This window comes from Bos grunniens, chromosome 17 (assembly GCF_055505025.1).
Source record: "Bos grunniens cultivar Pamir isolate PY7600 chromosome 17, Bosgru_T2T1.0, whole genome shotgun sequence".
In the NCBI taxonomy this organism is placed as follows: Eukaryota; Metazoa; Chordata; class Mammalia; order Artiodactyla; family Bovidae; genus Bos; species Bos grunniens.
In genome coordinates this window covers 37,049,847-37,077,486 of record NC_141181.1, presented here as the reverse complement: position 1 = coordinate 37,077,486, position 27,640 = coordinate 37,049,847, and the positions used below count along the sequence as shown (strand labels likewise).

The following is a 27,640-nucleotide window of genomic DNA, read 5'->3' as shown; positions in this document are numbered from 1 at the left end:
TTTAAAAATCTGTTGTTTTCTGTATGTAAATTATTTCTACTATAATGAAATGATACATTAAGATCTCTAGGAATAATGTGAATATTTTTGAATTTGAAGTTTGACAAAGCAAGAAATATAACCGATTAATTTATTTCAATGTATTTTTTGTTAGTCACAGCAAACTGGTTGATATAATTCTTATCAATACTAATCTTGAATTGGAAAGTATGTATTTTCTAAGAATCTTTTCTAGAAATTGTCAGCTGTGTCCTTCAAAAAATATTTTGGGTATTTTCTCTTAAGTATTCCTCAAGCCCATATTCTGTTACTTCCTCTGTTACCCTTGTTCAATCCCTCAAAACTTATCACCTAGAAAATTGCAGCTGGTAGTCAGCCATGTTCTGGTGAATCTTTAAAAACATGCCATGGGCCAATTTCCAGTTTCCAATATGACATCAACTTGATAGTAAATTTCCTGAAAATGTAATCACTGCCTTCAATACATCGTTGAACAGCAGCAATCTGCTGTTCTTTCTGATTCTGATCTTGTTTTTTAACTGGATCTTGCACTCAGCTTAAATGATTCTTCCAAATTTAGATCTGATAATTCCATATCACTGCCAAGTGCCTTGCCTATTATACATGAACTAGCTCTGTTTGTTAATATCCTTAGAATTTAAAGATCTATCCTCTGCCTCTTTCCTCAGCCTGTTTTCTCACTGATTTCCAGCTTGTACTTCCATCTTCTATGACTCTCCCAAACTGCTTGTGATTTCCCACAACTAGATCTTTCCTGATATGATCCCCTTAGTAGAAATCACCTGGTCTCTGGCTGTCTCCTTAAGAACTCATACCTGGGGATATACTTAATTCAGAAGTTATCTTTGCCCAGAATCCATCACTGAGACTGCTCTCTTTTTTGGTGCCTTGTGTGTTACACAACACAACTTTTAGTGTTTAATTTCCTCAAGTTGAAAAGACAAACTCTTATCTATCTTTATATTTGTAGTGACAAGCCTTGATAATGTCGCATAAGAATATAACAGATGTTGGTTGTTGTGGATAAAGTTAATAATTGTAACATGAAATTGTAAATATGTAAAAGGATGTAACTGAGTCTTTGCATAATTGATAAAGTGTAAAGTACAAAATACTTAACATGAAATATACCACACTTCTTCTTTCCCTTTTTTCTTTTTCTTTTCAATCTCCCATCTCTGTTCTCTCTGTTTTTCTGCCTCCATCCCTAACTCTCTCACTCCCTCTTTCTCTTTCCTCCTTCCATCCAACTTATCTTTCTAACTCTTATCTTTAGTTGAAAATGATCATCCTTTTGGTATAGACAAGAACAATATATCATATACGAAGATGTCTAATTTACTTATGTATTTACTGAAGTGTAATTATGATTCATAATCAATTTATAGCCACACTAAGAAGAAACTTGACTTCCCTGGTGGCTCAGATGGTAAAGCGTCTGTCTACAATGTGGTAGACCCAGGTTCAATCCCTGGGTTAGGAAGATCCCCTGGAGAAGGAAATGGCAATCCACTCCAGGATTATTGCCTGGAAAATCCCATGGACAGAGGAGCCTGGTAGGCTACTAATCATTCACTCTCCCCTAGGCAGTCAAATGTGTATTACCTTTCAAGATGATCAGTAATTTGTAACTAATGTAATGCTTTAAACATCACAGATGCTTTGCTTTAGTCCCAGCTGATCATCAATAACAAAGGTCCATCTATATTACTTGAATGTCTGGTAACAGATTCATTGCAATTTGCTCCCCTTTTATAACAACAATTTCTGTCAGAATGAGCATGATTTACAGTGTATACATCACACATGATAGTTTTCCAAGCCCCATGAAATACTGTCAGGCAGCTAAACAGCACTAGGAGTAGGTGTCTCCTTTCCATATTTGTTAAGAAATTTATTTAGCTTAAATATATTGTAAAGTTGTCACATAAGGATATAACAAATGTCCATTAACATTTAAGATAAATATATTTATGTTATAGAAAAATTTTCATTCAAAATGTACTAAGGATGATTGCAATGGTAGAATATGCTAAAAAATACACTTGCCAATTAACACTGCAGAAATAGAGGTTCATTATAAATTGAGGGAGAGAAATTGGAATGGAATTTCCTTGAGAGATGGAACTTTGTTGTTGAATAAATAGAGTAAAAAATAAGATTGAAAATTATTAAATACAAACACATACCTTAAATAGGTAATCATCAATTAATTATTTGTATACAAGTGTGAAGATAAATGTGTATTAACATTTCATTTTGTTAACTCTTAAATGTTTGTTGAAAATATTGTCTTTAATATATTTTACAACTGGTTTTGGAATATCTGAAGGGGAAACTGCCAAGAAATTACTGTTCACTGAATAATGATAGGGCGTGGTAATAAGTACTTTACACATATCTTGTTAAGATGAATATGCATATCAGTTCGCTTCAGTTCAGTTGCTCAGTCATGTCTGACTCTTTGTGATGCCATGGACTGCAGCACACCAGGCCTTCCTGTCCATCACCAACTCCCAGAGTTTACTCAAACTCAAGTCCATTGAGTTGGTGATATGATCCAACCATCTCATCCACTGTTGTTCCCTTCTCTTCCCACCTTCATTCTTCCCCAGCATGAGAGTCTTTTTAAAAGAGTCATCTCTTCGCTTCAGGTAGCCAAAGTATTGGAGTTTCAGCTTCAACATCAAGCCTTCCAATGAACATTCAGGACTGATTTCTTTTAGGATGGACTGGTTGGATCTCTTGCAGTCCAAGGGACTCTCAAGAGTCTTCTCCAACACCGCAGTTCAAAAGCATCAATTCTTCAGTGCTCAGCTTTCTTTATAGTCCAACTTTCACATCCGTACATGACTACTGGAAAAACCATAGCCTTGACTAGATGGATCACTGTTGGCAAAATCATGTCTCTGCTTTCTAATATGCTGACTAGATTGGTCATAACTTTCCTTCCAAGGAGTAAGCGTCTTTTTATTTCATTGCTGCAGTCACCATCTGCAGTGATTTTGGAGCCCCCCAAAATAAAATCTGTCACTGTTTCCACTCTTTGTCTATCTATTTGCCATGAAGTGATGGGACCAGATGCCATGATCTTAGTTTTCTGAATGTTGAGTTTTAAGTCAACTTTTTCACTCTCCTCTTCCATTTTCATTAAGAGGCTCTTCAGTTCTTCTTCACTTTCTGCCATAAGGGTGGTATCATCTGCAAATCTGGATTATTGATATTTTTCCCGAAATCCTGATTCCATCTTGTGCTTCATCCAGCCCAGCATTTCTCATGATGTACTCTTATGATGTAACATAGAAGTTAAATAAGCAGGGTGACAATATACAGCCTTGATGTACTCCTTATCCTATTTGAAACCAGTCTGTTGTTCCATGTCCAGTTCTAAATGTCGCTTCCTGACCTGAATACAGATTTCTCAGGAGATAGGTCAGGTGGTCTGGTATTCCCATCTCTTTCAGAATTTTCCACAGTTTATTGTGATCCACACAGTCAAAGGCTTTGGCATAGTCAAGAAAGCAGAAATAGATGTTTTTCTGCAACTCTCTTGCTTTTTCGATGATCCAGCGGATGTTGGCAATTTGATCTCTGGTTCCTCTGCCTTTTCTAAAACCAGCTTGAACATCTGGAGGCTCATGGTTCACCTATTGTTGAAGCCTGGCTTGCAGAATTTTGAGCATTACTTTACTAGAGTGTGAGATGAGTGCAATTGTGCAGTAGTTTGAGCAATCTTTGGCATTGCCTTTCTTTGTGATTGGAATTGGAATTTTCCAGTCCTGTGGCCACTGCTGAGTTTTCAAATTTGCTGGCATATTGAGTGCAGCACTGTCACAGCATCATCTTTAGAATTTGAGATAGCTCTACTGGAATTCCGTCACCTCCACTAGCTTTGTTCATAGTGATGCTTTCTAAGGCCCACTTGACTTCCCATTCCAGGATGTCTGGCTCTAGGTGAATGATTACACCATTGTGATTATCTGGGTCATGATGATCTTTTTTTTTTTTAAGTTCTTCTGTGCATTCTTGCCACCTCTTCTTAATATCTTCTGCTTCCGTTATGTCCGTACCATTTCTGTCCTTTATTGAGTCCATCTTTGCATGAAATGTTCCCTTGGTATCTCTAATTTTCTTGAAGAGATCTCTAGTCTTTCCCATTCTATTGCTTTCCTCTATTTCTTTGCACTTATCACTGAGGAAGCCTTTCTTATCTCTGCTTGCTATTCTTTGGGACTCTGCACTCAAACGGATATATCTTTCCTGTTCTGCTTTGCTTTTTTTTTTTTTTTTGTTGGGGTAAAAATGATTTTAATTTCTTTTTTTTTTTTTTGTTTTTTCTTATTTTTTTTTAGATTTTTCTACCAACCTCCCCATACCATCCCCCTGGGCCTTCCCAGCGCACCAGCCCCAAGCATCCAGCATCGTGCACTGAACCTGGACTGGCATCTCGTTTCATACATGACATTTCACATGTTTGCTTTTCTTCTTTTCACAGATGTTTGTAAGGACTCCTCAGATGGTCATTTTGATTTCTGCATTTCTTTTTCTTGGGGATAGTCTTGATCCCTGTCTCCTGTACAATGTCACGAACCTCTGTCTGTAGTTCATCAGGTACCCTATCAGATATAGTCCCTTAAATATATTTCTCACTTCTACTGTATAATCGTTAGGGATTTCATTTATGTACATAAATTTCTTTTCATTGCGATGACCTCAAGGCACTGCAAAATATTTTAGTAATGTCTAAGCATTAAAGAATTATTAGGTTATTTTGAGTGTAGTGCATTAATTCTCCTGGGATCTCAGAGGTAACAATAGTCTGAAGCTATTTTCAATACTCTCCAAAATTGTATACTAAACTTTGTGATATATAAGGATGTACAGGCTCCTTGAAACTGTCTCACTGTTCATTCAGTACAAGGACTGAAGAAACTCAGATTAGTGATCCTTTTATTCTAAGAACAGGTTTTCAATGAAAGGCTTATATGTATAAAATTGGTCCATTTATATTAGATCAGAAGGAAAAAAAGTCATTAATTTTAAAATAAGATAATTAAAAATCAGATAATATATTTTAGAGGTGTTAACTGTGAATAGGGATAATACAGCTTAAACATCAATTGATAAACATTTGGGAAACACTGGTAGAAGGTTACATATAAAATATATGGTAGACTTCAAAACTTGATGAGAAAAATTATACAAATTATTTCCTTTATTTTACATTGGTTTTATGTTGTGATAATAATATTTTGAATATATTGGGGCAAATAAATTGTCTTTAAAATCAATTTTACTTCTTTCTTTTCTGTTTTTAATGTGACTACTACAACAATTAAAATTATTAGGACAGAGAATTTCTTCCTTTGAGGAATAATAGCTTTACAACAGTAATAAAGTATCATGATTATAATTTGTATAATTATGATATCTTTACACAAATGCATTCATTAAAAGCATGATGTTAGACTATATTTGTTGATGCTGTGTTTCCAATATACAATTAATTAAACGAAGGTAGAATTAAAAGAAATCTTGAATATAAAAGTAATGTGGTCATATATATTTCTCAAAGTGATTATAACTGATGGTGGAATTAAAATAGGTTCTTACTTTTGTTTTGAATGTCTTTTTGCTGTCTTTAATTTCTACAATAAGAAAAATAAATATTGCTTTTTTTTTTTTTAGTCGATAAGTCATGTCTGACTCTTTGTGATCTCGTGGAGCATAGCCCTCCAGTCTCCTCTGCTTGTTGGATTTTCCAGGCAAGAAAGCTGGAGGCAGTTGTCATTTCCTCTCCAGGGATTTTCCTGACCCAGGAATTGAGGAATGGAAGCCCAAGAAAAATAAATATACTTTCTTTAAAAAAAACTGTAGAATTATGGAATAAATGCAGGCAAAAAATATCTTGATAGAACTTTTATTAATACATGATTTGGGTTAAAATTTATGAAAATCCAAAACTCAATTTCTTGTGTTTTGATTCATTTCTTTTTTTCAACAAGATACAATGGATTCAAATGAATATTGATACTGAACATAAATCTTATGATTTCTATATGCATTGATACAGTCTATGCAAAGCTTCATGTTTTATCTGGTAATATCCATACAACTCCTCTGTGAAAGTGTTAGAACTCACTTAAATGACAGGATAGACCTCTAGCTGGTAAAAAAAAAAAAGAGAGAGAGAGAGAGACAGTGATAACTATGAAGTGAAAAAAAAAAAGTTAGCTATTCAGTCATGTCCTACTCTTTGTGACCCCATGGAGTGTAGCCCAAAGGCTCCTCTGTCCATGGGATTCTCCAGGCAAAAATTCTGGAGTGGGTAGCCATTCCCTTCTCCAGGGGATATTCCCGACCCAGGAATCAAACCTGGGTCTCGTGCATTGCAGGTAGATTATTTACAGTCTGAGCCACCAGAGAAGCCTAAGTAATAGATATACATTAAAAAATAAATCTAGCAAAAATGTAATTTTTAAGTATTAGCTTCCAAGTAGTATAAATGAAAAAATATCTGATTCATCTGCTATTATATATTTATAAGCATCACTTTTAGAGTTCATAATAACACTCACTTGGTAAATTAATGCCTCTCTAAAGGATCATTTGACAGAACAGACTTTTATAAGGAAACTTTCAATTGGAAACTTTAGATAAAATGCATCTTCTCAAACTAACCTAGAGAAAGAAATTCAGAAAAGAGCTAATAATTAAAATGTGACATATTTCATTCCAATTGTTTTAAATTGCTGAACAATTTTGGTCAATTAAAAACTTAAATCCCGTAAGTAGGAACTCAGTTTGGGAATCTGAGTTACTTTAAAATGAAGCAAAGGCTTTGTTGCCAATCTGCAGCCACTGTTTCACGTCCAAATAGATGGGCTCTTTGGCAGCAGTGTGGCTGGAATCTTCACAGTAAAGCCACTATGAGGAGACGCCAACAGATATGGTTTCATACCACAAAAGGACAATGCAAACTTCAGTTCAAGGTGTTTCTAAGAAACTGGTATTAAGACCAGGGGGTTAACAAAGCTTAAGTGTGAAAGCAAAATAGTTAGTCACTCAACAGTGTCTGACTCTTTGTGAATCCATGAATTGTAGCCTGTCAGGCTTCTCTGTCCATGGAATTCTCCAGGCAAGAGTACTGGAGTTTGGTGAAAAGTGAAAGTGAAGTCGCTCAGTTCTGTCTGACTCTTTGCGACCCTGTGGACTGTAGCCTACCAGGCTTCTCCATCCATGGGATTCTCCAGGCAAGAATATTGGAGTGAGTTACCATTTCCTTCTGCAGGAGATCTTCCCCACCCAGGGATCAAACCCAGGTCTCCCACACTGCAGGCAGATTCTTTACCAGTGAATTACAGATATTGTGAAAATCTACAAACAGCCTCAGGCAAAGCCCTTCCCAGAATATTATAGTGAAATAAGCGAAAAGTAATTTTAAGTCAGATGCACTAAATTATGATTAACAAGGTATGTCACAATGTGAAAAATAAGAATAATTGGTCAGTTACCATTTCATTATTTTTTATTTCTATTTCACTTTGTTTCAGACAAGTCCTTATTTTCAATATCTATATGACAGAAGAGTCAAAATGTCAAGAAATAAATAGAAGTGTTTCACTTGAAATAATAGAAGCTGAAATATCTAACTGAGTCTGCATTTAAAAGTAACAAACAGGTCAACAAACAAAATTTACCTGTGAGAGATCAGAGCATGTAGAATGCCAGTGTTTATAGGTAAAAAGGGAAACATAAAGGTGTACCAGCTACACCAGATTAAGGTAATATAAACAGGATGAGGACAGAGTCATCTCCAAATTGGAAAGATTTAAGATCATAGTTATATAATCTTACAGTTTTGAAGATTTTAAAATTATAGTTCAAATCTGTATTACCTCATCAGTTGTTCTTGTATTAACAGTTAGGGTATAAAAGTTTTTTTTGTTTGTTTTTGTTTTTTGGTGTTTTTTTTTGGTTTAAGACCAAGAAACTGTCCTTTTGGAATATATGTGTATACATAAAATTTCAACAATCATGTTTTGCAACAGTATTTTTTATAGTGGCTAGAACCCAGACACAGCAAAAATAACACACAGTGTAACCATCTGTAAGACAGTGATTCTGTATTTATCCAACCATCAGGGCATATCTGCATACTCCAACGCAGAAGAGTACAGCCATACACACATGTGAACTAACTTTGTAATCAAAGCTCGTAGTAGAAGATTGATTTCTCCAGTGAATCAAAGTTTTATAAAGTTCCTGCAAAATTTTATTCTACAATGATCCAGTATGGATTCTTTTATGAATATAGCAGTTCTCTCAATCCAACACAGCATTTCCCAAATCAGTGTGGGATTTTTTAATCCAGATAAATAGTATAAGCTTGCCAGCACCTTAGAAGTCTTTCTCTTGCCTGTGTTCCCAAAGGGGACCATTCACATTAACTACTATAACCACAAATGAGTTTTATATATTTTAGATTTTAACTAAATATATACTTTAATGTACATTTATGTGCTCTGCTTCTTTGCTCAGAATTTTTTTCATTTTTTAATATCCAACTTTTCAGCCACTAGCACTTAACTGTCTACACTTACATCTCTGCTGCAAAGTGCCATGACCAAAGTTACCAGTAACTTCCTTATTGCCAATCCAGTGCCCATTCATCTGTTGTATACTTTCTTGCTTTGAACTTAGCCTTGAAAACAATTCCTTACTAAAAGTCCACGATGGTGTACTCCTTTGGTTTTCCTCCTATCTCTCTGTGCTATTGTTTAGTTTTAGTTTCCTACTGCCGTTTTACTCTTCTCTCCACAAACAGTAAGTCTCTTACATATGACTCTTCAAGTTGTGAACTTTCAAAGATGCGTTCCCTCAGTGTCAGGCATAAGTGAAATTGCAGCTTTCTCTCCATCTTCTCTTGCTGATGATCTTTCAGCTAGCTCTACCATCTGCCACCTCCTCTCCCTTCTCCAGTCAATAACTCCTCCTGCCTGCTTACTCAATGCCAGCCCCTGTGTGCCAGCTGTTGTATTGTACTACTGTACTTTTCAAGGTACTGTACTATAAGATTAAAAATGTGTTTTTATGTATTATTTGTGTGAAAAGTATTATAAACCTATTATATAGTACAGTACTATATAGCTGATTGTGTTAGTTGGGTAGCTAGGCTAACTTTGTTGGATTTATGAACAAATTAGACTTATGAATCAGCTCTTGGCATGGAACTTGTTCATGAAGGGGACTTCCTGTACTTACCTTGAATACCTCCATCCTTGCCACAGAATCAAATTTTAACTACATGCTCTATGTCTCTCCTTGTGACCATAGCTCTCACCTGACTCTGGGCCACCTGATTCTCCAACTAAAAGTTTCTATTTGAATATGCCAATATGTCTAAAATTTAACTAGATATACTCCCCAAACTTGTTTCTTTTCCTGTGCTTCCTAACTTAATGAGTAGCATCATTATTTAGCTTTGTATGCAAACTAGATAATTTGACATTATCCTTGACCCTATCCTCTCCCTCCCATGTGTATGTAATCACTCATCTAATCCAGCTAATTCTACTTGTAAGCTATTTTCCAAATACGGACACATCCTTACATTATTGCTACTGCTCTTCTAGTCCTGTCTCCATCACTTTCACATGCTTCAACATTCTTAATTGGTCACTAAATTCAGCTATTTTTCTCAAATAAAGAACTTTCATATACTAATGATGTAATGTCAATGAATGTTAATATGATACTTATATTTCATTGCTTGAATTATTAGATGGTTCTGATAATTAACATTTTATTGCAGCAACTGTGATTTCCTAGAAAAATAAATTTTCTTTTCCTTATAATGTCACTATCAAATCTATACTCCATTAAGAAGCCTTTCACATATAATCATGAAGACTTAGGTGATTTAAAGTAACTCTTGCATTTAAAAAAAATTTAGAATCCTAATTATTCTTTTTTAAAAATGAGAGACAGATATTGTACAATTAGTTTCAATATAAATCTCACAATTGATGCATTAGGCTTGCAAAAACCGAATTACTTTATGCATAGTAGAAAAATATCTTCCTGTAGATCCTTCCACATAGAGATTGTTTCTGAATTGAATAAAGATATATTTAAGGGTGACATTAGACCTGTAATCACTAGAACACATACATGTCTTAAAGTGTATGTAAATGGCTTAGGGAACTACAACTCACACTTATTTAATAGAATTTCAAGAATGTCAGAATTACACAAACTCCTCACTCCATACAATTTTAAATCAAAGCAGTATATAGTTTAACTTAGGAAATTAAGTACTTGAAAAGCATTTCCAAAACAAATATATATTTAGGGGGTAGACAACTGCACTAATTTTGGCAATCTAGAATGTCCAAATGAAAATGAGTATTTCCTAAAATTAATAGTCATATAGTTGCACTTTATTATCCCAACTGAATGCACAAAACTAAATATATATAAACATTTATTTAAACATCATTTCTGAAATTCTGTGTGTGATCATATTGTCTGATGGTGAATTACTTGCACTTACCTATGGATTTGAAGCAAAAATACATATTTCAAGGCAAGTCAAACTTAATCAAACATTGTATTTTGATTTTCAGTTGGACGAAAATAAAATACTGTCTCTATATGCCAGTACAAGTCCTTATAGTTAATAAAAATACTATCTGTTTTTAATTCTAAGCACTCTTTACACTGCAAATCTACACATTTTACTCTTGAGACAACAAAATGCAGGGATGCAGGGTGTCCACAATTTGAAAAGAAGGTTTAGTATTTCCTCTAAGTATTCAAAACTATGTCTGACCTCACTTAGTATTTATTGGATCCCATTACACATATTTCCAAGTTTGTTAACCAAAGAAAGCATGATTTAAGATATTTGATACTTGCAGTGAGAGTGAGGGATTTAGGTATCTTAGAAAACTCAAAGGATTTTTTACTAATGTCAAAAACACTGGAGAGAAATTAAGAATGTCACATAATGCTTATTAGGAAATAATAAAATAATTCATCTTATCCAAAATGGAAAAAAAAATTATGAAAAACCTTATAAGTGTGAAAACAACACTCTAATATAATGTAATAACACTTGATGATGTGCTGGCTTTTTTTCTTTACCATTAACATTTACCTACTTGCTTTGCAAACTTTTTCCCATTTTATATGATAGCAGTTTATTAACTGGAATTCAAGAATTCTATCTATCCTTATATCCAGCAGTTAAATAATGAGTGGATAAAGATAAATTTAACTTCTCTGGCCTTAGTTTTTTCTCTTGGATATTCATTCAGGGACTTTTTAGTTTTCTGTGCTTTCGTTTTAGAAACTATCTGGGGGAATGAATTCTATGTATGAAAAATGATTAGTATTTACCCTTCCTTCATCTGTCATTTTTATCATTGTCTGAGATGATGTATCCCTCAGGGAAAGAAAACATCTTTTTCAAGTTACTTTAACTAATACAGCACTCTATACACATAGGTCAGAGAAGGCAATGGCACCCCACTCCAGTACTCTTGCCTGGAGAATCCCAGGGACAGAGGAGCCTAATGGGCTGCTGTCTATGGGGTCGCACAGAGTCGGACACAACTGAAGCAACTTAGCATAGCAGAGCATACACATAGGTACTTAGTACATAATTTTAAAATGGATTGCCTTTTCACTATTTTTATACATTTTTATTCATAATATTAATATTTTAAATAGAATTACTTTTTAAAATCATGTCATTACACAAATCCTGTCACAAAACTGAGGTGGGTTTAGTTGTATTAAAACAGAAGGAGATGGTATGGGGAGGGGGGAGGGAGGAGGGTTCAGGATGGGGAGCACGTGTATACCTGAAATTAAAAAAAATAAAAAATAAAAAAAAAAAACAGAAGGAGAGAAAAAAAAATAGGCATATGTTTCCTGCTGCTGCTGCTGCTGCTAAGTCACTTCAGTTGTGTCCAACTCTGTGTGACCCCAGAGACGGCAGCCCACCAGGCTCCCCCGTCCCTGGGATTCTCTAGGCAACAACACTGGAGTGGGTTGCCATTTCCTTCTCCAATGCATGAAAGTGGAAAGTGAAAATTGAAAGGGAAGTCGCTCAGTCGTGTCCGACTCCTAGCGACCACATGGACTGCAGCCTAGCGACCACATGGACTGCAGCCTACCAGGCTCCTCCATCCATGGGATTTTACAGGCACGAGTACTGGAGTGGGGTGCCATTGCCTTTTCCGCATATGTTTCCTACTCACATATAAATGCCTTGCTGATACAGACAATCCATACAAGTTAGTTTTGCTCTCTCCAAGAAGTCATTATAGAACTGGTTGCCCTGTTTAATAAGGTTGAAACACTAAAAATGTAAAACTATATGGAAAATTTTTTGGTTAAACCACAAGGAATATTAAAACACTCCAGATAATTCTAGAATTACTTAGAAAAACACTATCTTTTCCAACTGATTGTTAAAATAATTTTATCATAGTTAAGAAAATGTTTTGTGATGATTCAAAATGATAAAAGCTCATAATATGATTGCCAATTGCCAAGTGCTTGCATTACCCATTATCTCTTTATGGTTCAAAAATATTTAAAATGTAAACCTTTTGTATTAGACACAATTTTCACCTAATAGCAGAATTATTAATGATATTCATTCAATTTCATGGTATTTCATATAAATAATTTCTGTAAAATTGACACCATATTACCTTCCAGCCATCAACAGAATCATATAGATTTTCTTCTATCCAAATTCAATTGTTCCTAGTGCCCAATTGTTCCTTTATAAACCATGTTTCACTATGTCTCTATCGAATGCTTATACTAATGCTTCAGATTTCTAAATTGCATAATTTTATTCATCTTTACAATATACTGACTACCTTGCCTTCTTTAGCAGCCTCAAATCATCTCTCAAACACAGTATCATATTTTCCCCTTCATAGGGGCCAGATAGTAGTATTCTTGAGAAGATTCTTATGTAGTAATATTGCTGCTGCTGCTGCTGCTGCTACTGCTAAGTCGCTTCAGTCGTGTCCTACTCTGTGCGACCTCATAGACGGCAGCCTACCAGGCTCCCCTGTCCCTGGGATTCTCCAGGCAAGAACACTGGAGTGGGTTGCCATTTCCTTCTCCAATGCATGAAAGTGAAAAGTGAAAGTGAAGTCGTTCAGTCGTGTCAGACTCTTAGCGACCCCATGGACTGCAGCCTACCAGGCTCCTCCTTCCATGGGATTTTCCAGGCAAGAGTACTGAAGTGGGGTGCCATTGCTTTCTCTGATTGATATTGCTAGGGATCACTATTCAGTCTTTGCCATGTTATCACAAAAATAATACGTTATTCACACTTTATTTTCATTGTTTTGTCATTTTCTAGCTCCACTTTTCCACCATCAACAACAACTACATTTCAAATAAAAATCCTATAGAAACATATTTAATTCTCTTATTCACACTTGATAGTTTGTATACCATTAAAAATGTTGCCTGCTATTGCTACAAATTTCAAGTACTTTTATTTAGCCAAATCCCAGTGTCTTAATATTATGAGAGTGTGGAATAGTAGTTGTTAGATTAGACTCCCTGTTTAATAAAATAAGTTAGTAAAATAGTAATAATAGTTCATAGACTTTCTCTAAATACTGTGGTATATCATGCAGCTGAGATTTTATTTATGCCACTATAGGAAGCACACTTGACACCCTAAAATGTCTCTTTAGTATACATACTACTTGTGTACTAAAGAGACAATCAAAGCCCAAAAGACTGAGACAGTAAATTTCAATTTTCCCCCTAACTGCCTAAAAGAAAGCAGATAGAAGACCTGTTCCAGGAAGGGAGCTGTCACTGTAGGCTAACTATAATGTGAACTAGGTGTGGACAGGGAGGAACTTAGCAAATCTCTATTTGTTAAAATTCCTATGTTCTATTTTCTCTGCAGGGCACAGCAAACATTTGTTTACCAAACATCTGCTTTTTCATTTGTCTGAAAATTGCCTTCCTGCCCTCTGAAGTCCTCTTTTGTCTTTAGCTGAGGATGGTACTCAAGGTGAGGTTTTCAGTCATTTAAGGTAAGGGTTTCAGTCATTGAGGACAGTACTTAAGGTAAGGGTTTTACTACTTAAGGTGACGGTTTTGGTTTTCCTGGGTCTCTCCCATTTATATACATTATTAAACTTTGTTTGATTTTCTCCTGCTAATATGCCTCATGACAACTTGATCCGTAGGCCAGTCAGAGAAGTCTAGAAGGGTCGTGGAACATTTCTTCCTCTCTGACACTATTCTGTTTGTCCATCTTCTGTCTCTCATCCAACAAAGACCAAATCCACTCATCCTGAAGACTCATTCAATTATTACTACCTCCACCACCTCTCCTTGATTCCCCAAGGGGGAGATTATATTCTTAATTCACTTAATATTTTGTGTAGGACTTTCTATGACATTTATCTCCTTCTATCTTAAATGATTTGGTATAACATAATATAATGTGATTTTTTATAATATAATATGTTTTCCTGATAAACCATAGTATTCCTGTTATCCTAAAGCATACAAAAGAATGCTTGCTACAGAGTGAAGTTCAATGACAAACACACAGACTTCTTAACTCTAGATTCAATTATAAATTCAGCCACTTAATTCTTAATTTCTCATGTTTCAGTTTCTTCATATAATCTTCCAATGATAATGCTGCTCTCTTCTTACCTTTGAAAAGTTGTACACACCTTTAAAGGATGAAATGTTTACTGAGATATCCCATCTTGTATTATGCTTGCAATTTAAAGTGGAAATACAGCTTAATTAAATCTGAAGAGCATACTAACTTCTTGCCTTAAAGCTTTATAACCTGCAACTCTTTCATATTTATTACTTTGCTAGTATCAAATACCACATAAAATATGACCAATGTTTAATGTAAAATGATGTGATAATTACTATCATTATTCATATGAATTTTTAGAGATTTAAGTAATTTTTTCCAATATCAGACAGCTGATATATGACAGGCATAATTCAAACATGATCTTTTTATATGAAACACAGTCTATTTCCTGTCTTTTTGGAAAAAAAATACATGTGTATATATTTGGAAAGCCATACATATGTGAATACATATAAAAATATTAAAGACAATCTATTTATCTAAAATGCCCTTTAACTTGGATTACTTTGTGATTTTCAAATACCAGTTTATTTAATGATCCCCCCCCCTTTTTTTTAACACACACTCTGAAAACATTCCTTTCTGTTTTTCTGTCTCCTAGTTTTTTTTCTTTGGAATTATTTTTAAAGAATAACCTGGCATGTAGCTTTTTAAAACAAAATCATCTTTACAATTTTGCAATACAAAGTATAAACATTCAATTTGAAGGAGTCTTAAAGCATTTACACATATATCATTCATTCTAAAGTATCTTAACGTATATAAATTTTCATTCATATGCTGATTTTGTTATCATATATGTAAACTATTAAACAACTTTATTTTACCTATAAGGTAAAAGAGTCACTGTGTAAATAATTAAATTGCTTTTGATAAGCAGTGACAAACAATGAAGTACTGTTCCTAGTCTAAAATAACCTTGGAAATAGCATTGTGGAATTAATATCTAAACTAGAATCAAGAACTGATAGCAAGGGCTACTGAATATTTCTAGCTCTTTATTTTAGAATATTAAATCCCTTACCTCTTACATTCTTTTCAATAGAGCCAAACCCTTAAATTTTATCAGTTGTATCACTTCTCTTCAGTAGCAGCTTGTACTTTGAGATCAAGCAAACACATCATATTGGGTAATGAATCAGGAAAAGAAAAAAGAGGAATTAGAAAACGAATCTTATACTCACGGAATGTTCTATAAAATTCTTCAAGAGCCAGGTGCTTGTCTGAGTTAAAATCATCATATTTCAGTAGATCATACAAAGTACAATCAGAAAGGTCCTTGCCAAGTTCTTCCTGTTTTATCACCTGAAAAGAAAATTAAAATCATGCAATTATATCAGTGTCTTAACATTTCTATAGGTAATTTAAGTCTACACTTGAGCAAAGAACTGAACTTATAGGAAACCTGGGTTTTCAGTTACTGGACATTTATTTTCAAGTGTTTCAATGACATAAAATTATAAATTTGACTTAGTTTATTTTGACACTCAGACAGATACTTAGAATTTAGCCTGAAAGTTCTAATACAAAAATCTCCCAGTAGGACCCAGAAAACTTGAACATTAAAGGGGCATTTTTGTATTTTACTCATTTACTTTGCTTTACTTACATTGACTCAAGGAGATACTTTACTTCTACATGAAAATTGCCTCCTAAGTCTCAGTGACCCATGTCAAAATGGAACAGCTCTTTCCCAACAAAAATAGTCAGTAGCTTGTTCCAATTTTCATCTTCCTATTATTTGTGAAAAATAAAGTTAGATTTTTTTTTTTTTTCTCTTTTGTCTAACATCCTCCCAAGCTGGAAGTGAAGCCATTTGGGATTCTGAACTAACTCCCTGGATCACAAAGGAGCTATTAAGCAAATTACTGTTTCCAGGAGCCAGTTAGAATTAATGCACCAATTGATGATGGGAATCTACCCAAGCACGGGTGAGAAAAATCGCCAAAATGCTTTTCTGCTCTGTGCTCTGTTCCTTGGACTGTGGCAGTAGCTGTTTTAAGATTCTACTGATTTTGACTGTAGCTTGTCTGGTAAAAGGGCTCCCCAAGATTTTTCAAACATTCCTTTTCCCCAGGTAGCTGCATGCCTGTGTCCAACAGTCTTTCATATTTGTCCACAGAGGGAGTGGTTCACATTGCTTGGAGGTTTGCTTTACCGTGTACGTTTTGTTAAAGTTGGTGCAATCAGGAAACACAAGCTTTGAAGTCGGCCAGCTTTGGGTTTAGACCATGCCAAGGCTACATAATAGCTCTATAATTTCTGGCAAGTCACTCAACCTTTTCTCACTAAGAAATTAATGATAGCAACCTCTACTTCTCCTGGTTGGTGTGCAGATTATAAATACAAATATGCATATATATATATATAAACAGTTTTAGTCAAGTGAAACACATATAGTATACACTCAGACATAATCATTTAATGTTAAAAATAATGATTTATATATACACAAATGTGCTTCTAATTATAAAAATTCATTGGAGTTTTCCACACCAGCTTGTGTATATTATGGTTACATATAGTTTGAAAGATTGAGACTTTGTCATAACAATGGCAGATTGGTGATAATAATGTCTATTTTAATGAGCTATTTTTAACTCTTTTATGGAACACCCTAGTGTTAAAAGTTGTCATGCCTGCATGAGGATGAGCTGCAGAGACAGCTCTGAGGATGGAGCTTAGCCTATGCATCACTAGAAGCTCCTACCCCTGTCACCTGAGTGGTGACACGCAATGACAGTGTTTGCACTGCTAAATATAGCCTTCACAACATCATGTGCTCTCTATTCTTATTTACTGTATTCAAATTTCATTGGCTAAGCTGGCATTTACTGCCCTAGAGGAGGAAAAATGTGAGTGATTTATCTGCTTTCCATATAAATAGATATGGTTGATAGTGAGTGGTAAAGTCCTTGGCTTTCGCACAGTCCAGCTGGAGGGATTAACAAAACTACTTAATGGCTAGAGCTATTTCTCCTATAAGCCTAATGGGAAAACAAATACTGCTTTTCTGTTTAGAAAGCAACCAAGCTCTCAGCCACTCTCCATCTGTTGTTTGTTAGTTGATGAGAAAAGCCTTTTCCCAGGTGGCAGAGGGGCAGTGTTTTTGATCTTACCTCACTGTGCTCTTTCTAAAGACCTGTGGGGCCAGCACCACAGTAGTTTTTAGGATGCAGTGATAATGGAATCTGGTCAGATACTTTAATACTATTTTTGCTGGCTTTAATTCACATACTTTGTGAAATGATGGAACAGAAAGTTGGAAGAGAAGCTTTCATCATTGTCTCATATTAATTTCTGTTCTAATATTTTATTCAAGGTAAATTGTGTATAAACCAAGAGAACAGATGTCTATCCTTTTCCTTAATACTGATTTTGGCATAAGACTAGCTTGCTTTTGATTTGATCTTGATTCGATCATGATGATACAACTCAAGCTGGATATACTGTTTTAAGGAATGTGCTTTAGAAAAGTGCATGGTCCTGGCTAGTGAGATTATATATATATATATATATATATATGTATATAGCTGTTCAGTGATATTTGGCCTGCTATGATAGAGGGGTTAAGTGATTCATCCCTTCATAAATCCATTGTTTAATATATATTTTCCTCATTTATTCCATGTCTGTTCAATGAAATAGCTTACTTAAGACATGCTTCCTGGTAAGCATGTTTCTCCTTTGTTTCCTGATGGGAGATTTGGCATGGTGTGAGGTGTTTCAATGTAGGAGTTATTATCTTGTGACCTTTTAACCATCATGGGAAAATTGCTTTAGATATTCTGGGTTCTGATAGCCTTAAAGAGCTGTGTGTTTGACTGTTAAGAAGAAAATGTAAAATAAGATAGAAGCAGTAATACATTAAGCACTCTGGCACTGGGAATTCAAACTTGTAGGACATTTATTTCATTTATTGTCTGGCTCTGGTTCTAAAACCTTTCCAGTCTAACCTCTTCAAAATGCATGTGTTACATCTGACATAGAGACTACTGGCAAAGCCAGATTCACTGAGCATACTGTCATTTTAAAATATATTTTAATTAGGATAAGTACATTATTTCTTTATATGTAATGAAGTGAAGTGAAGTGAAAGTCACTCAGTCATGTCCGAATAATTGTGACCCCATTGACTGTAGCCTGCCAGGCTTCTCTGTCCATGGAATTCTCCAGGCAAGAACACTGGAGTGGGTAGCTGTCCCTTCTCCAGGGGATCTTCCCACCCAGGGATTGAACCCAGGTCTCCTGCATTACAGGTGAATTCTTTACCATCTGAGTCACCAGGGATGCCCTTATATATAATGTTATTGCACATTTAATAGAATATTGTGTAGTGAAAATGTAACTTTTTTACTCACTGAAAGTGAAAGTCGCTTAGTCATGTCCAACTCTTTGCAACCCCACAGACTGTATAGTCCACGGTATTCTCCAGGCCAGAATACTGGAGTGGGTAGCCTTTCCCTTCTCTAGGGGATCTTCCCAACCCAGGGATTGAACCCAGGTCTTCTGCATTGCAAGTAGATTCTTTACCAGCTGAGCCACAAAGGAAGCCCAAGAATACTGGAGTGGGTAGCCTATCCCTTCTCCAGGGGATCTTCCTGACTCAGCAATCTAACTGGGGTCTCCTGCATTGCAGGCACATTTTTACCAACTGAGCTATATACTCATTAGGAAATAAAAATTCATGTAACTTGCATTATTACAATATTCATTTGACTGTAGTGGTCTGGAAATGAAAGTCGCTCAGTCACGTCCAACTATAGAGTCCAAGGAATTCTCCAGGCCAGAATACTGGAGTGGGAAGCCTATCCCTTCTCTAGGGGATATTCCCAACCCAGGGATGAAACCCAGGTCTCCCTCATTGCAGGCATATTCTTTAATAGCTGAGCCACAAGGGAAGCCCACAGTGGTCTGGAAACAAAACACAATAATTCTGAGAAATGCTTATAAAATATGCAGTATCTCAGATGATCAACAAGAACTGGAAAGAGAAATAGAAAATGCCAGAGGCAGATGTAGAGGGTTGTCTCCCGCTGTGAGATATATGGGTATTAGATTTCTGGGGATAAGGCATGATTTGGAAATCCAAAGTTATTATATTATTCATGCAAGAGATACAGTGCATGTGGTTTTGGTGGTCTTGAGTCATGCTGACGAGACTATTTGTGTAGGAGATCAGAGAGGAGTGAAATCTTCCAGTTTTGTTTCTTTTCTTTACTCTCCTTAGTGGAACAGGAGTGAAGGAGGAAATAGAACAGGCTCTATCTATCTTGAGAGCAGGACTCCATCTTGGGCAGGACTGTGGACTTTGAGTTATATGCCCAGTATCTATGGAAACGACATACCAACTGGGAAACCAGGTCCCCGAAGGAAGAGCCCCAGGGCTCTTCATCACCTAAAAGAATACCCTAATTATCTGTGTAACCAAATAGAATCATACATTCTATTACACTTCTTAGAGAATGACCACAACTCTATTGATAATTGTCCACGGTTGACTACCCAGGTTTAAGGCATATAAATCAAGGATTAGACCCAGAAAAACTGTACAAAAAAGATCTTCATGACTAAGATAATCACGATGGTATGATCACTCACCTAGAACCAGACATCTTGGAATGTAAAGTCAAGTGGGCCTTAAAAAGCATCATTACGAACAAAGCTAGGGGAGGTGATGGAATTCCAGTTGAGCTATTTCAAATCCTGAAAGATGATGCTCTGAAAGTGCTGCACTCAATATGCCAGCAAATTTGGAAAACTCAGCAGTGGCCACAGGACTAGAAAAGGTCAGTTTTCATTCCGATCCCAAAGAAAAGCAATGCCAAAGAATGCTCAACTACTGCACAATTGCACTCATCTCACACGCTAGTAAAGTAATGCTCAAAATTCTCCAAGCCAGGCTTCAGCAATACGTGAACTGTGAACTTCCAGATGTTCAAGCCACTTTTAGAACAGGCAGAGGAACCAGAGATCAAATTGCCAACATCTGCTGGATCATCGAAAAAGCAAGAGAGTTCCAGAAAAACATCGATTTCTGCTTTCTTGACTATGCCAAAGCCTTTGACTGTGTGGATCACAATAAACTGTGGAAAATTCTGAAAGAGATGGGAATACCAGACCATCTGATCTGCCTCTTGAGAAACCTATATGCAGGTCAGGAAGCAACGGTGAGAACTGGATATGGAACAACAGACTGGTTCCAAATAGGAAAAGCAGTACATCAAGGCTGTATATTGTCACCCTGCTTATTTAACTTCTATGCAGAGTACATCATGAGAAACGCTGGGCTGGAAGAAACACAATCTGGAATCAAGATTGCCGGGAGAAATATCAAAAACCTCAGATACGGAGATGATACCACCCTTATGGCAGAAAGTGAAGAGGAACTAAAAAGCCTCTTGATGAAAGTGAAAGAGGAGAGTGAAAAAGTTGGCTTAAAACTCAACATTCAGAAAACGAAGATCATGGCATCTGGTCCCATCACTTCATGGGAAATAGATGGGGAAAGAGTGGAAACAGTGTCAGACTTTCTTTTTCTGGGCTCCAGAATCACTGCAAATGGTGACTGCAGCCATGAAATTAAAAGATGCTTACTCCTTGGAAAAAAAATTATGACCAACCTAGATAGCATATTGAAAAGCAGAGACATTACTTTGCCAACAAAGGGCCATCTAGTCAAGGCTATGGTTTTTCCAGTGGTCATGTGTCTATGCAAGAGTTGGACTGTGAAGAAAGTTAAGTGTTAAAGAATTGATGCTTTTGAACTGTGGTGTTGGAGAAGACTCTTGAGAGTCCCTTGGACTGCAAGGAGATCCAACAAGTCCATTCTAAAGGAGATTAGCCCTGGGTGTTCTTTGGAAGGAATGATGCTAAAGCTGAATGAAACTCCAGTACTTTGGCCACCTCATGCGAAGAGTTGACTCATTGGAAAAGACTCTGATTCTGGGAGGGATTGGGGGCAGGAGGAAGAGGGGGCGACAGGGGATGAGATGGCTGGATGGCATCACCAACTCGATGGATGTGAGTTCGAATGAACTCTGGGAGATGGTGATGGATAGGGAGGCCTGGCTTGCTGTGATTCATGGGGTTGCAAAGAGTCAGACTCGACTGAGTGACTGAATTTAACTGAACTTTTTTGTGCCTTTCTTTTTCCTTTGTTCAGACTAGTTTCACGGAATTTGGGGCGTGGGTTTGGGCAAGTACAGTTAGGGTATATAAGGTTTTCACAAAAACTGGTTGGGGTCCTTGGTTAAGAGGAAACTCTGCCTTGGGCCCGCAAATGTAATAAACTGCACTCCACCATCTGCATTGTCCTTCTGAGTGAGTTTGTTTCCCAGAATGCATGGCTACAACAGGAGAAATGATGGACTTAAAAGAAATATACTATTAACTTTGCCAACTACAAATTGGCACTTGCCATCTGCCTCTACAAGGTTAAAACTTTAGCCTCTGCAGCTGCTGCTGACCTATAACACCCCCTTAAAGGAATTCAGGGCAGAGATTAGGAATGAGGCACTCTGTGCTCTGGACAAAACTGGCAGAACAGGTCTTCAGTTAGAGATTATTCAGGAGAAGATTTTATTAGCCCAATTCTTGAATCTCTTCCTATTTAGAAAAACACTAAAATCCTTCACGGTGATACCCCCACTTCATAACCAGCAGTAATCTTCATGAGATTAGTAGAAACCTTCTGAAAAACAACATGTGTTTGATTGCATGTACTCCACCTTCACCAAAATCACATGCACTGTCCCTCCCCCTATTTTTTGGACTAGTTTCTGAGAGCTATCTGAAATGCTGTCTCCCAGTCTATAGTCTTCATTTTGTCCTAAATAAAACCTAACTAATAACTCTCAGGTTGTGCATATTTTTTTCTACTTGATAATACGTTCAAGTAACATGAGCTCTCCTTCATCCTTTGCAAACTATTTTTCTCAAACTAATCATGAACGTGTCAGAATCACAAGGTCTTAGTACTGACTTAGAGCTCAGTGATCCTCTATTTTAAAGAAAACCCATCACATTTATGAAGTTGAAGAGAGGCAGATATATTCACTCCTTTACTTGACAAATGTGTAAATTACATCAAAGCCCAAGGCTCAGAAAATAAATATACTCTTGTGGTAACAATACACATCTCCAGGCATTGCCTTTAAGTTTTCCCCACAATAATATATAGGTTGGATCTTTTATTACTTGGCTCTCCAGACAGCTTCTTGTACACTTTCTTTCTTTCCTTCTCCCTCTCTCCCTTCCTTCATTCTTTTGTTTCCTTTCTTTGCAACCAACAAATGCCAGAAATAGAGCTGGGGACGGGAGATTAATTAATAAGGAAGAAAAATACACTCTGCCCTTAGAGAGTTAATATTCTCTCTAAGGATGAATGGGGCAAATTATTAGAAAATTTGGGAAAAAAGATAATTGTAGATTACCAATCATATTAAAAAAATAAACAACATAAAAGGACAGAGGATAATTAACATTATAAATAATAGTTGTTTGATCATATATAACTGATGCTACTCTGTGATAAATGTATTTAAAGAAAAGAATCACATGGATATATCACATCTTCTAAGTTCTCTTTTAGGCTTTATAACATGTCTAGCTAGTTAAAAGACATTTAAAAATCATTAGGGTCAATATTAATTTTTAAAGGCTAGTTGCAATACAACAATATGAAATCATTGGTGGGATGAAAACTATTTTATTTTCAAGGCATTCTATATGGCTCACTGGGATTCTCTGAACATGAGTGCCAACATTTTTAATGTACCTTGACATTCTAAAATAAATATGCTACAAATAATATGTTTAAAAACTAAATTTTGGTATATACATATGGTGGAATATTACTCAGTTGTAAATAAAAGTAAATAATAGCACTTGCAACAAAATGGATAAATATAGAGATTGCCATACCGAGAGAAGTAAGTCAGACAAAGAAAGACAAATGTTATATGATATCACTTATATGAGAACTCTTAAAAAAAAAAAAAAAGTACAAACAAATTTATCTACAAAACAGAAATAGAGTTACCAATATAGAAAACAAACTTATGACTTTACCGGGGATAAGGGGTAAAGAGGGACACATTGGAAGATTTAGTTTAACATATACTCATTACTAGAGCTTCCCTGCTAGCTCAGTCATTAATGAAATTGCCTTCAATGAAAGAGACCTGGGTTCAATCCCTGGGTCAAGAAGATCCCTGGAGAAGGAAATGGCAATCCACTCCAGTATTCTTGCCTGGAAAATCCCAAGGACAGAAGAACCTGGTGGGCTACACAGTCCATGGGGTCACAAGAGTCAGACATAACTTAGTGAATAAACCACCACCACCACCATATATATTACTAGGGCATCCTCATTGGCACTAGTAGTAAAGAAACTGCCTGGCCGATGAGAAAGACATGGGTTCAGTCCCTGGGTTGGGAAGATCCCCTAGAGAAGTGTATGGCAACCCACTCCAATATTCTTGCTTGGAGAACCTCATGGAGAGGAGCCTGGCAGGCTGCAGTCCACGGGGTTGCACAGAGTTGGACATGACTGAAGCGACTTAGCACATATGCATACACATTACTATATATAAAACAGATAACTAATAAGGATCTACTGTATAGTACAGGGAACTCTACTTAATGCTCCATAAAAACCTAAATGGAAAAAACCTAAATGGGAAAAAAATTATATATATGTGTGTGTATATATATATATACATATACACATGTATATATACACATATACATATATATATGTATATACACATATATACATATATACACATATATACACACACATATATATATAACTGAATCACTTTGCTTTATGACAGGAACTAACACGGCACCCCACTCCAGTACTCAGCTGGAGAATCCCATGGACGGGGGAGCCTGGTAGGCTGCAGTCCATGGGGTCGCTAAGAGTCGGACATGACTGAGCGACTTCACTTTCACTTTTCACTTTGATGCATTGGAGAAGGAAATGGCAGCCCACTGCAGTGTTCTTGCCTGGAGAATCCCAGGGACCAGGGAGCCTGGTGGGCTGCTGTCTATGGGGTCACACGGAGTCGGACATGACTGAAGTGACTTGGCAGCAACACAGCATTATAAATCAACTATACACCAATAAAAATTCAAACAAACAAGCAAAATAACATTTTTAAAATTACTAATAATTCCCATTGTAGGTGAAGACATACTACTATGGACATTTATAAAGGTCAAAACATGCTATGATAAAAATTAAACATGGTGTTAAGTTTTTAAAAAAAGCAGTACATTTTAGCTTTCAAGTTATTGTAGGAACAGCCTTAAAGAAAAACAAAACAGTATTTGAAACTAGTTACTATGGTTTCCAGATACAATTGAAAGTATTGCTTTTTTAATTGTAGCAGTTAGCTGCACCTAAACCAAAAATTACAGGCCTTACCTTTCTCTGTTAAATGCTAACCATTGTTGTTATTATTGTTACTAAAGCCTTAGCTCTTAAAAGGTAATTCCCAGTTCTACTAGGATCTACCTACTGGCATTGCCAATGCTGTTCTGACTCCAGGTTTCTGCTGCCTTATTTTGTATATCTGACAGGTTTATGGGATTTCTAAATGTTGAATAGGATTAATTACCATGGTATTCCCAGAGAGTCCCCACCTATCCCCTTCTCTATCCACACAAGTGCTTATTTGTTTGCAAATAAAAAGTGCTTATTTGTTTGTTTAGTTTGTTCCCACTAAAATAGTATTTTATCTATGAGGCAAAACAATTCCTACCAATCTCATTGTAAATAAATATGTTGACTAGCCACCAGAACCTTTTAAAAAATCTTTAAATTTGTAATAGGCTTAACAACTCTCAAAATAAAGATTAACTCAAAATAAAGATTAACTATGTAACGGTTCTAATAAGTTTTAAAGAAAATGAATATGTACAAAGTCTGTAAAGACATCGGCATCATGCCCATCCTGTTAGCTAAAAATATCTAGTGTTATTTATTCCTTTTTTATTTAATTTTGCAAATGTATTCACACATGGAGTCATTGAGCAAATGGCTTTTTAAGTCAAATATATATACAACATAATAATCTAAATCCTGAGAACAAGTAGTTCTTCTTACTATTTTAATAAATAGTTGGCATGTGTGCACATTAGGGAAATATTTCATTCTAATAGGTATTCCTAATGTGAATCAGCTTATTAAGATGACAGAATCTAAATGAAGAAAAAAACTAAATCAATATACTCAATACAGCTGCTTATTTAAACTCCGAATCACAAGGGAATAATTTGGCTTACTTAAATTTCATGGGTGGTTATTTTATGAAATGGGGAGAAGGCTGAGGGACATATTTTCCAAGCTGTTAGCACCATTTGCCTTTAAGAGCACAATGTTAGCTGTTCTTAAATTAAACCAGGAGAATTTTAAGCTGAGGAGTCTCTAATGCCTTGGTGCAAATGTAATCCAGCCCACACCTAAGCCTGTAAATGCCTCAGGTTATGAAATCAAAACCTATCACAAACCAATCACAAACAACTAACTATGCTTTGCTGCTGCTGCTGCTGCAAAGTCGCTTCAGTCCTGTCCGACTCTGTGCGACCCCATAGACGGCAGCCCACCAGGGTCCCCCGTCCCTGGGATTCTCCAGGCAAGAACACAGCCAATCTGGACCTTCCTTACTTTGTTTCCATCTTCTCTTTGTAAAAGATTTCCTAGCTCGCCTCCACAGAGGGCTTCTAACTACTTCTGGTTTGGCACTGCCAGATTTGAGTGGATTTTTGCTCAAACAAGCTCTTAAAATTTTAATGTTAAATATTAATTATAGGGGACTGGGATGCAAAAGTAGGAAGTCAAGAAACATCTGGAGTAACAGGCAAATTTGGCCTTGGAATACGGAATGAAGCAGGGCAAAGACTAATAGAGTTTTGCCAAGAAGATGCACTGCTTATAGCAAACATCCTCTTCCAACAACACAAGAGAAGACTCTACACATAGACATCACCAGATGGTCAACACCAAAATCAGATTGATTATATTTTTTGCAGCCAAAGATGGAGAAGCTCTATACAGTCAGCCAAAACAAGACCAGGAGCTGACTGTGGCTCAGATCATGTACTCCTTATTGCCAAATTCAGACTTAAATTGAAGAAAGTAGGGAAAACCACTAGACCATTCAGGTATGACCTAAATCAAATCCCTTATGATTATACAGTGGAAGTGAGAAACAGATTTAAGGACCTAGATCTGAAACATAGAGTGCCTGATGAACTACGGAATGAGGTTCGTGACATTGTACAGGAGACAGGGATCAAGACCATCCCCGTGGAAAAGAAATGCAAAAAAGCAAAATGGCTGTCTGGGGAGGCCTTACAAATAGCTGTGAAAAGAAGAGAAGTGAAAAGCAAAGGAGAAAAGGAAAGATATAAGCATCTGAATGCAGAGTTCCAAAGAATAACAAGAAGAGATAAGAAAGCCTTCCTCAGCCATCAATGCAAAGAAATAGAGGAAAACAACAGAATGGGAAAGACTAGAGATCTCTTCAAGAAAATTAGAGATACCAAAGGAACATTTCATGCAAAGATGTGCTCAATAAAGGACAGAAATGGTATGGACCTAACAGAAGCAGAAGATATCAAGAATATGTGGCAAGAATACAAAAGATCTTCATGTCCCAGATAATCACGATGGTGCAATAACTGACCTAGAGCCAGACATCCTGGAATGTGAAGTCAAGTGGGCCTTAGAAAGCATCACTATGAACAAAGCTATTGGAGGTGATGGAATTCCAGTTGAGCTATTTCAAATCCTGAAAGATGATGCTGTGAAAGTGCTGCACTCAATATGCCAGCAAATTTAGAAAACTCAGCAGTGGCCACAGGACTCGAAATGGTCAGTTTTCATTCCGATCCCAAAGAAAGGCAATGCCAAAGAATGCTCAA

General features: G+C 36.2%; 1 protein-coding gene across 5 annotated transcripts in view; it reads right to left on the bottom strand.

Annotated features, from left to right (window-relative positions):
- FSTL5 (follistatin like 5) overlaps nucleotides 1-27,640 on the bottom strand; it is a 937,973-nt gene that overhangs the window by 423,076 nt on the left and 487,257 nt on the right. For all 5 annotated transcript variants that reach the window (XM_086345931.1, XM_086345933.1, XM_086345932.1 and 2 more), the window contains one exon: nucleotides 15,889-16,009. In XM_086345931.1, coding sequence (XP_086202057.1) covers nucleotides 15,889-16,009 — 121 coding nt within the window. The remainder of the gene's footprint in view (nucleotides 1-15,888; nucleotides 16,010-27,640) is intronic.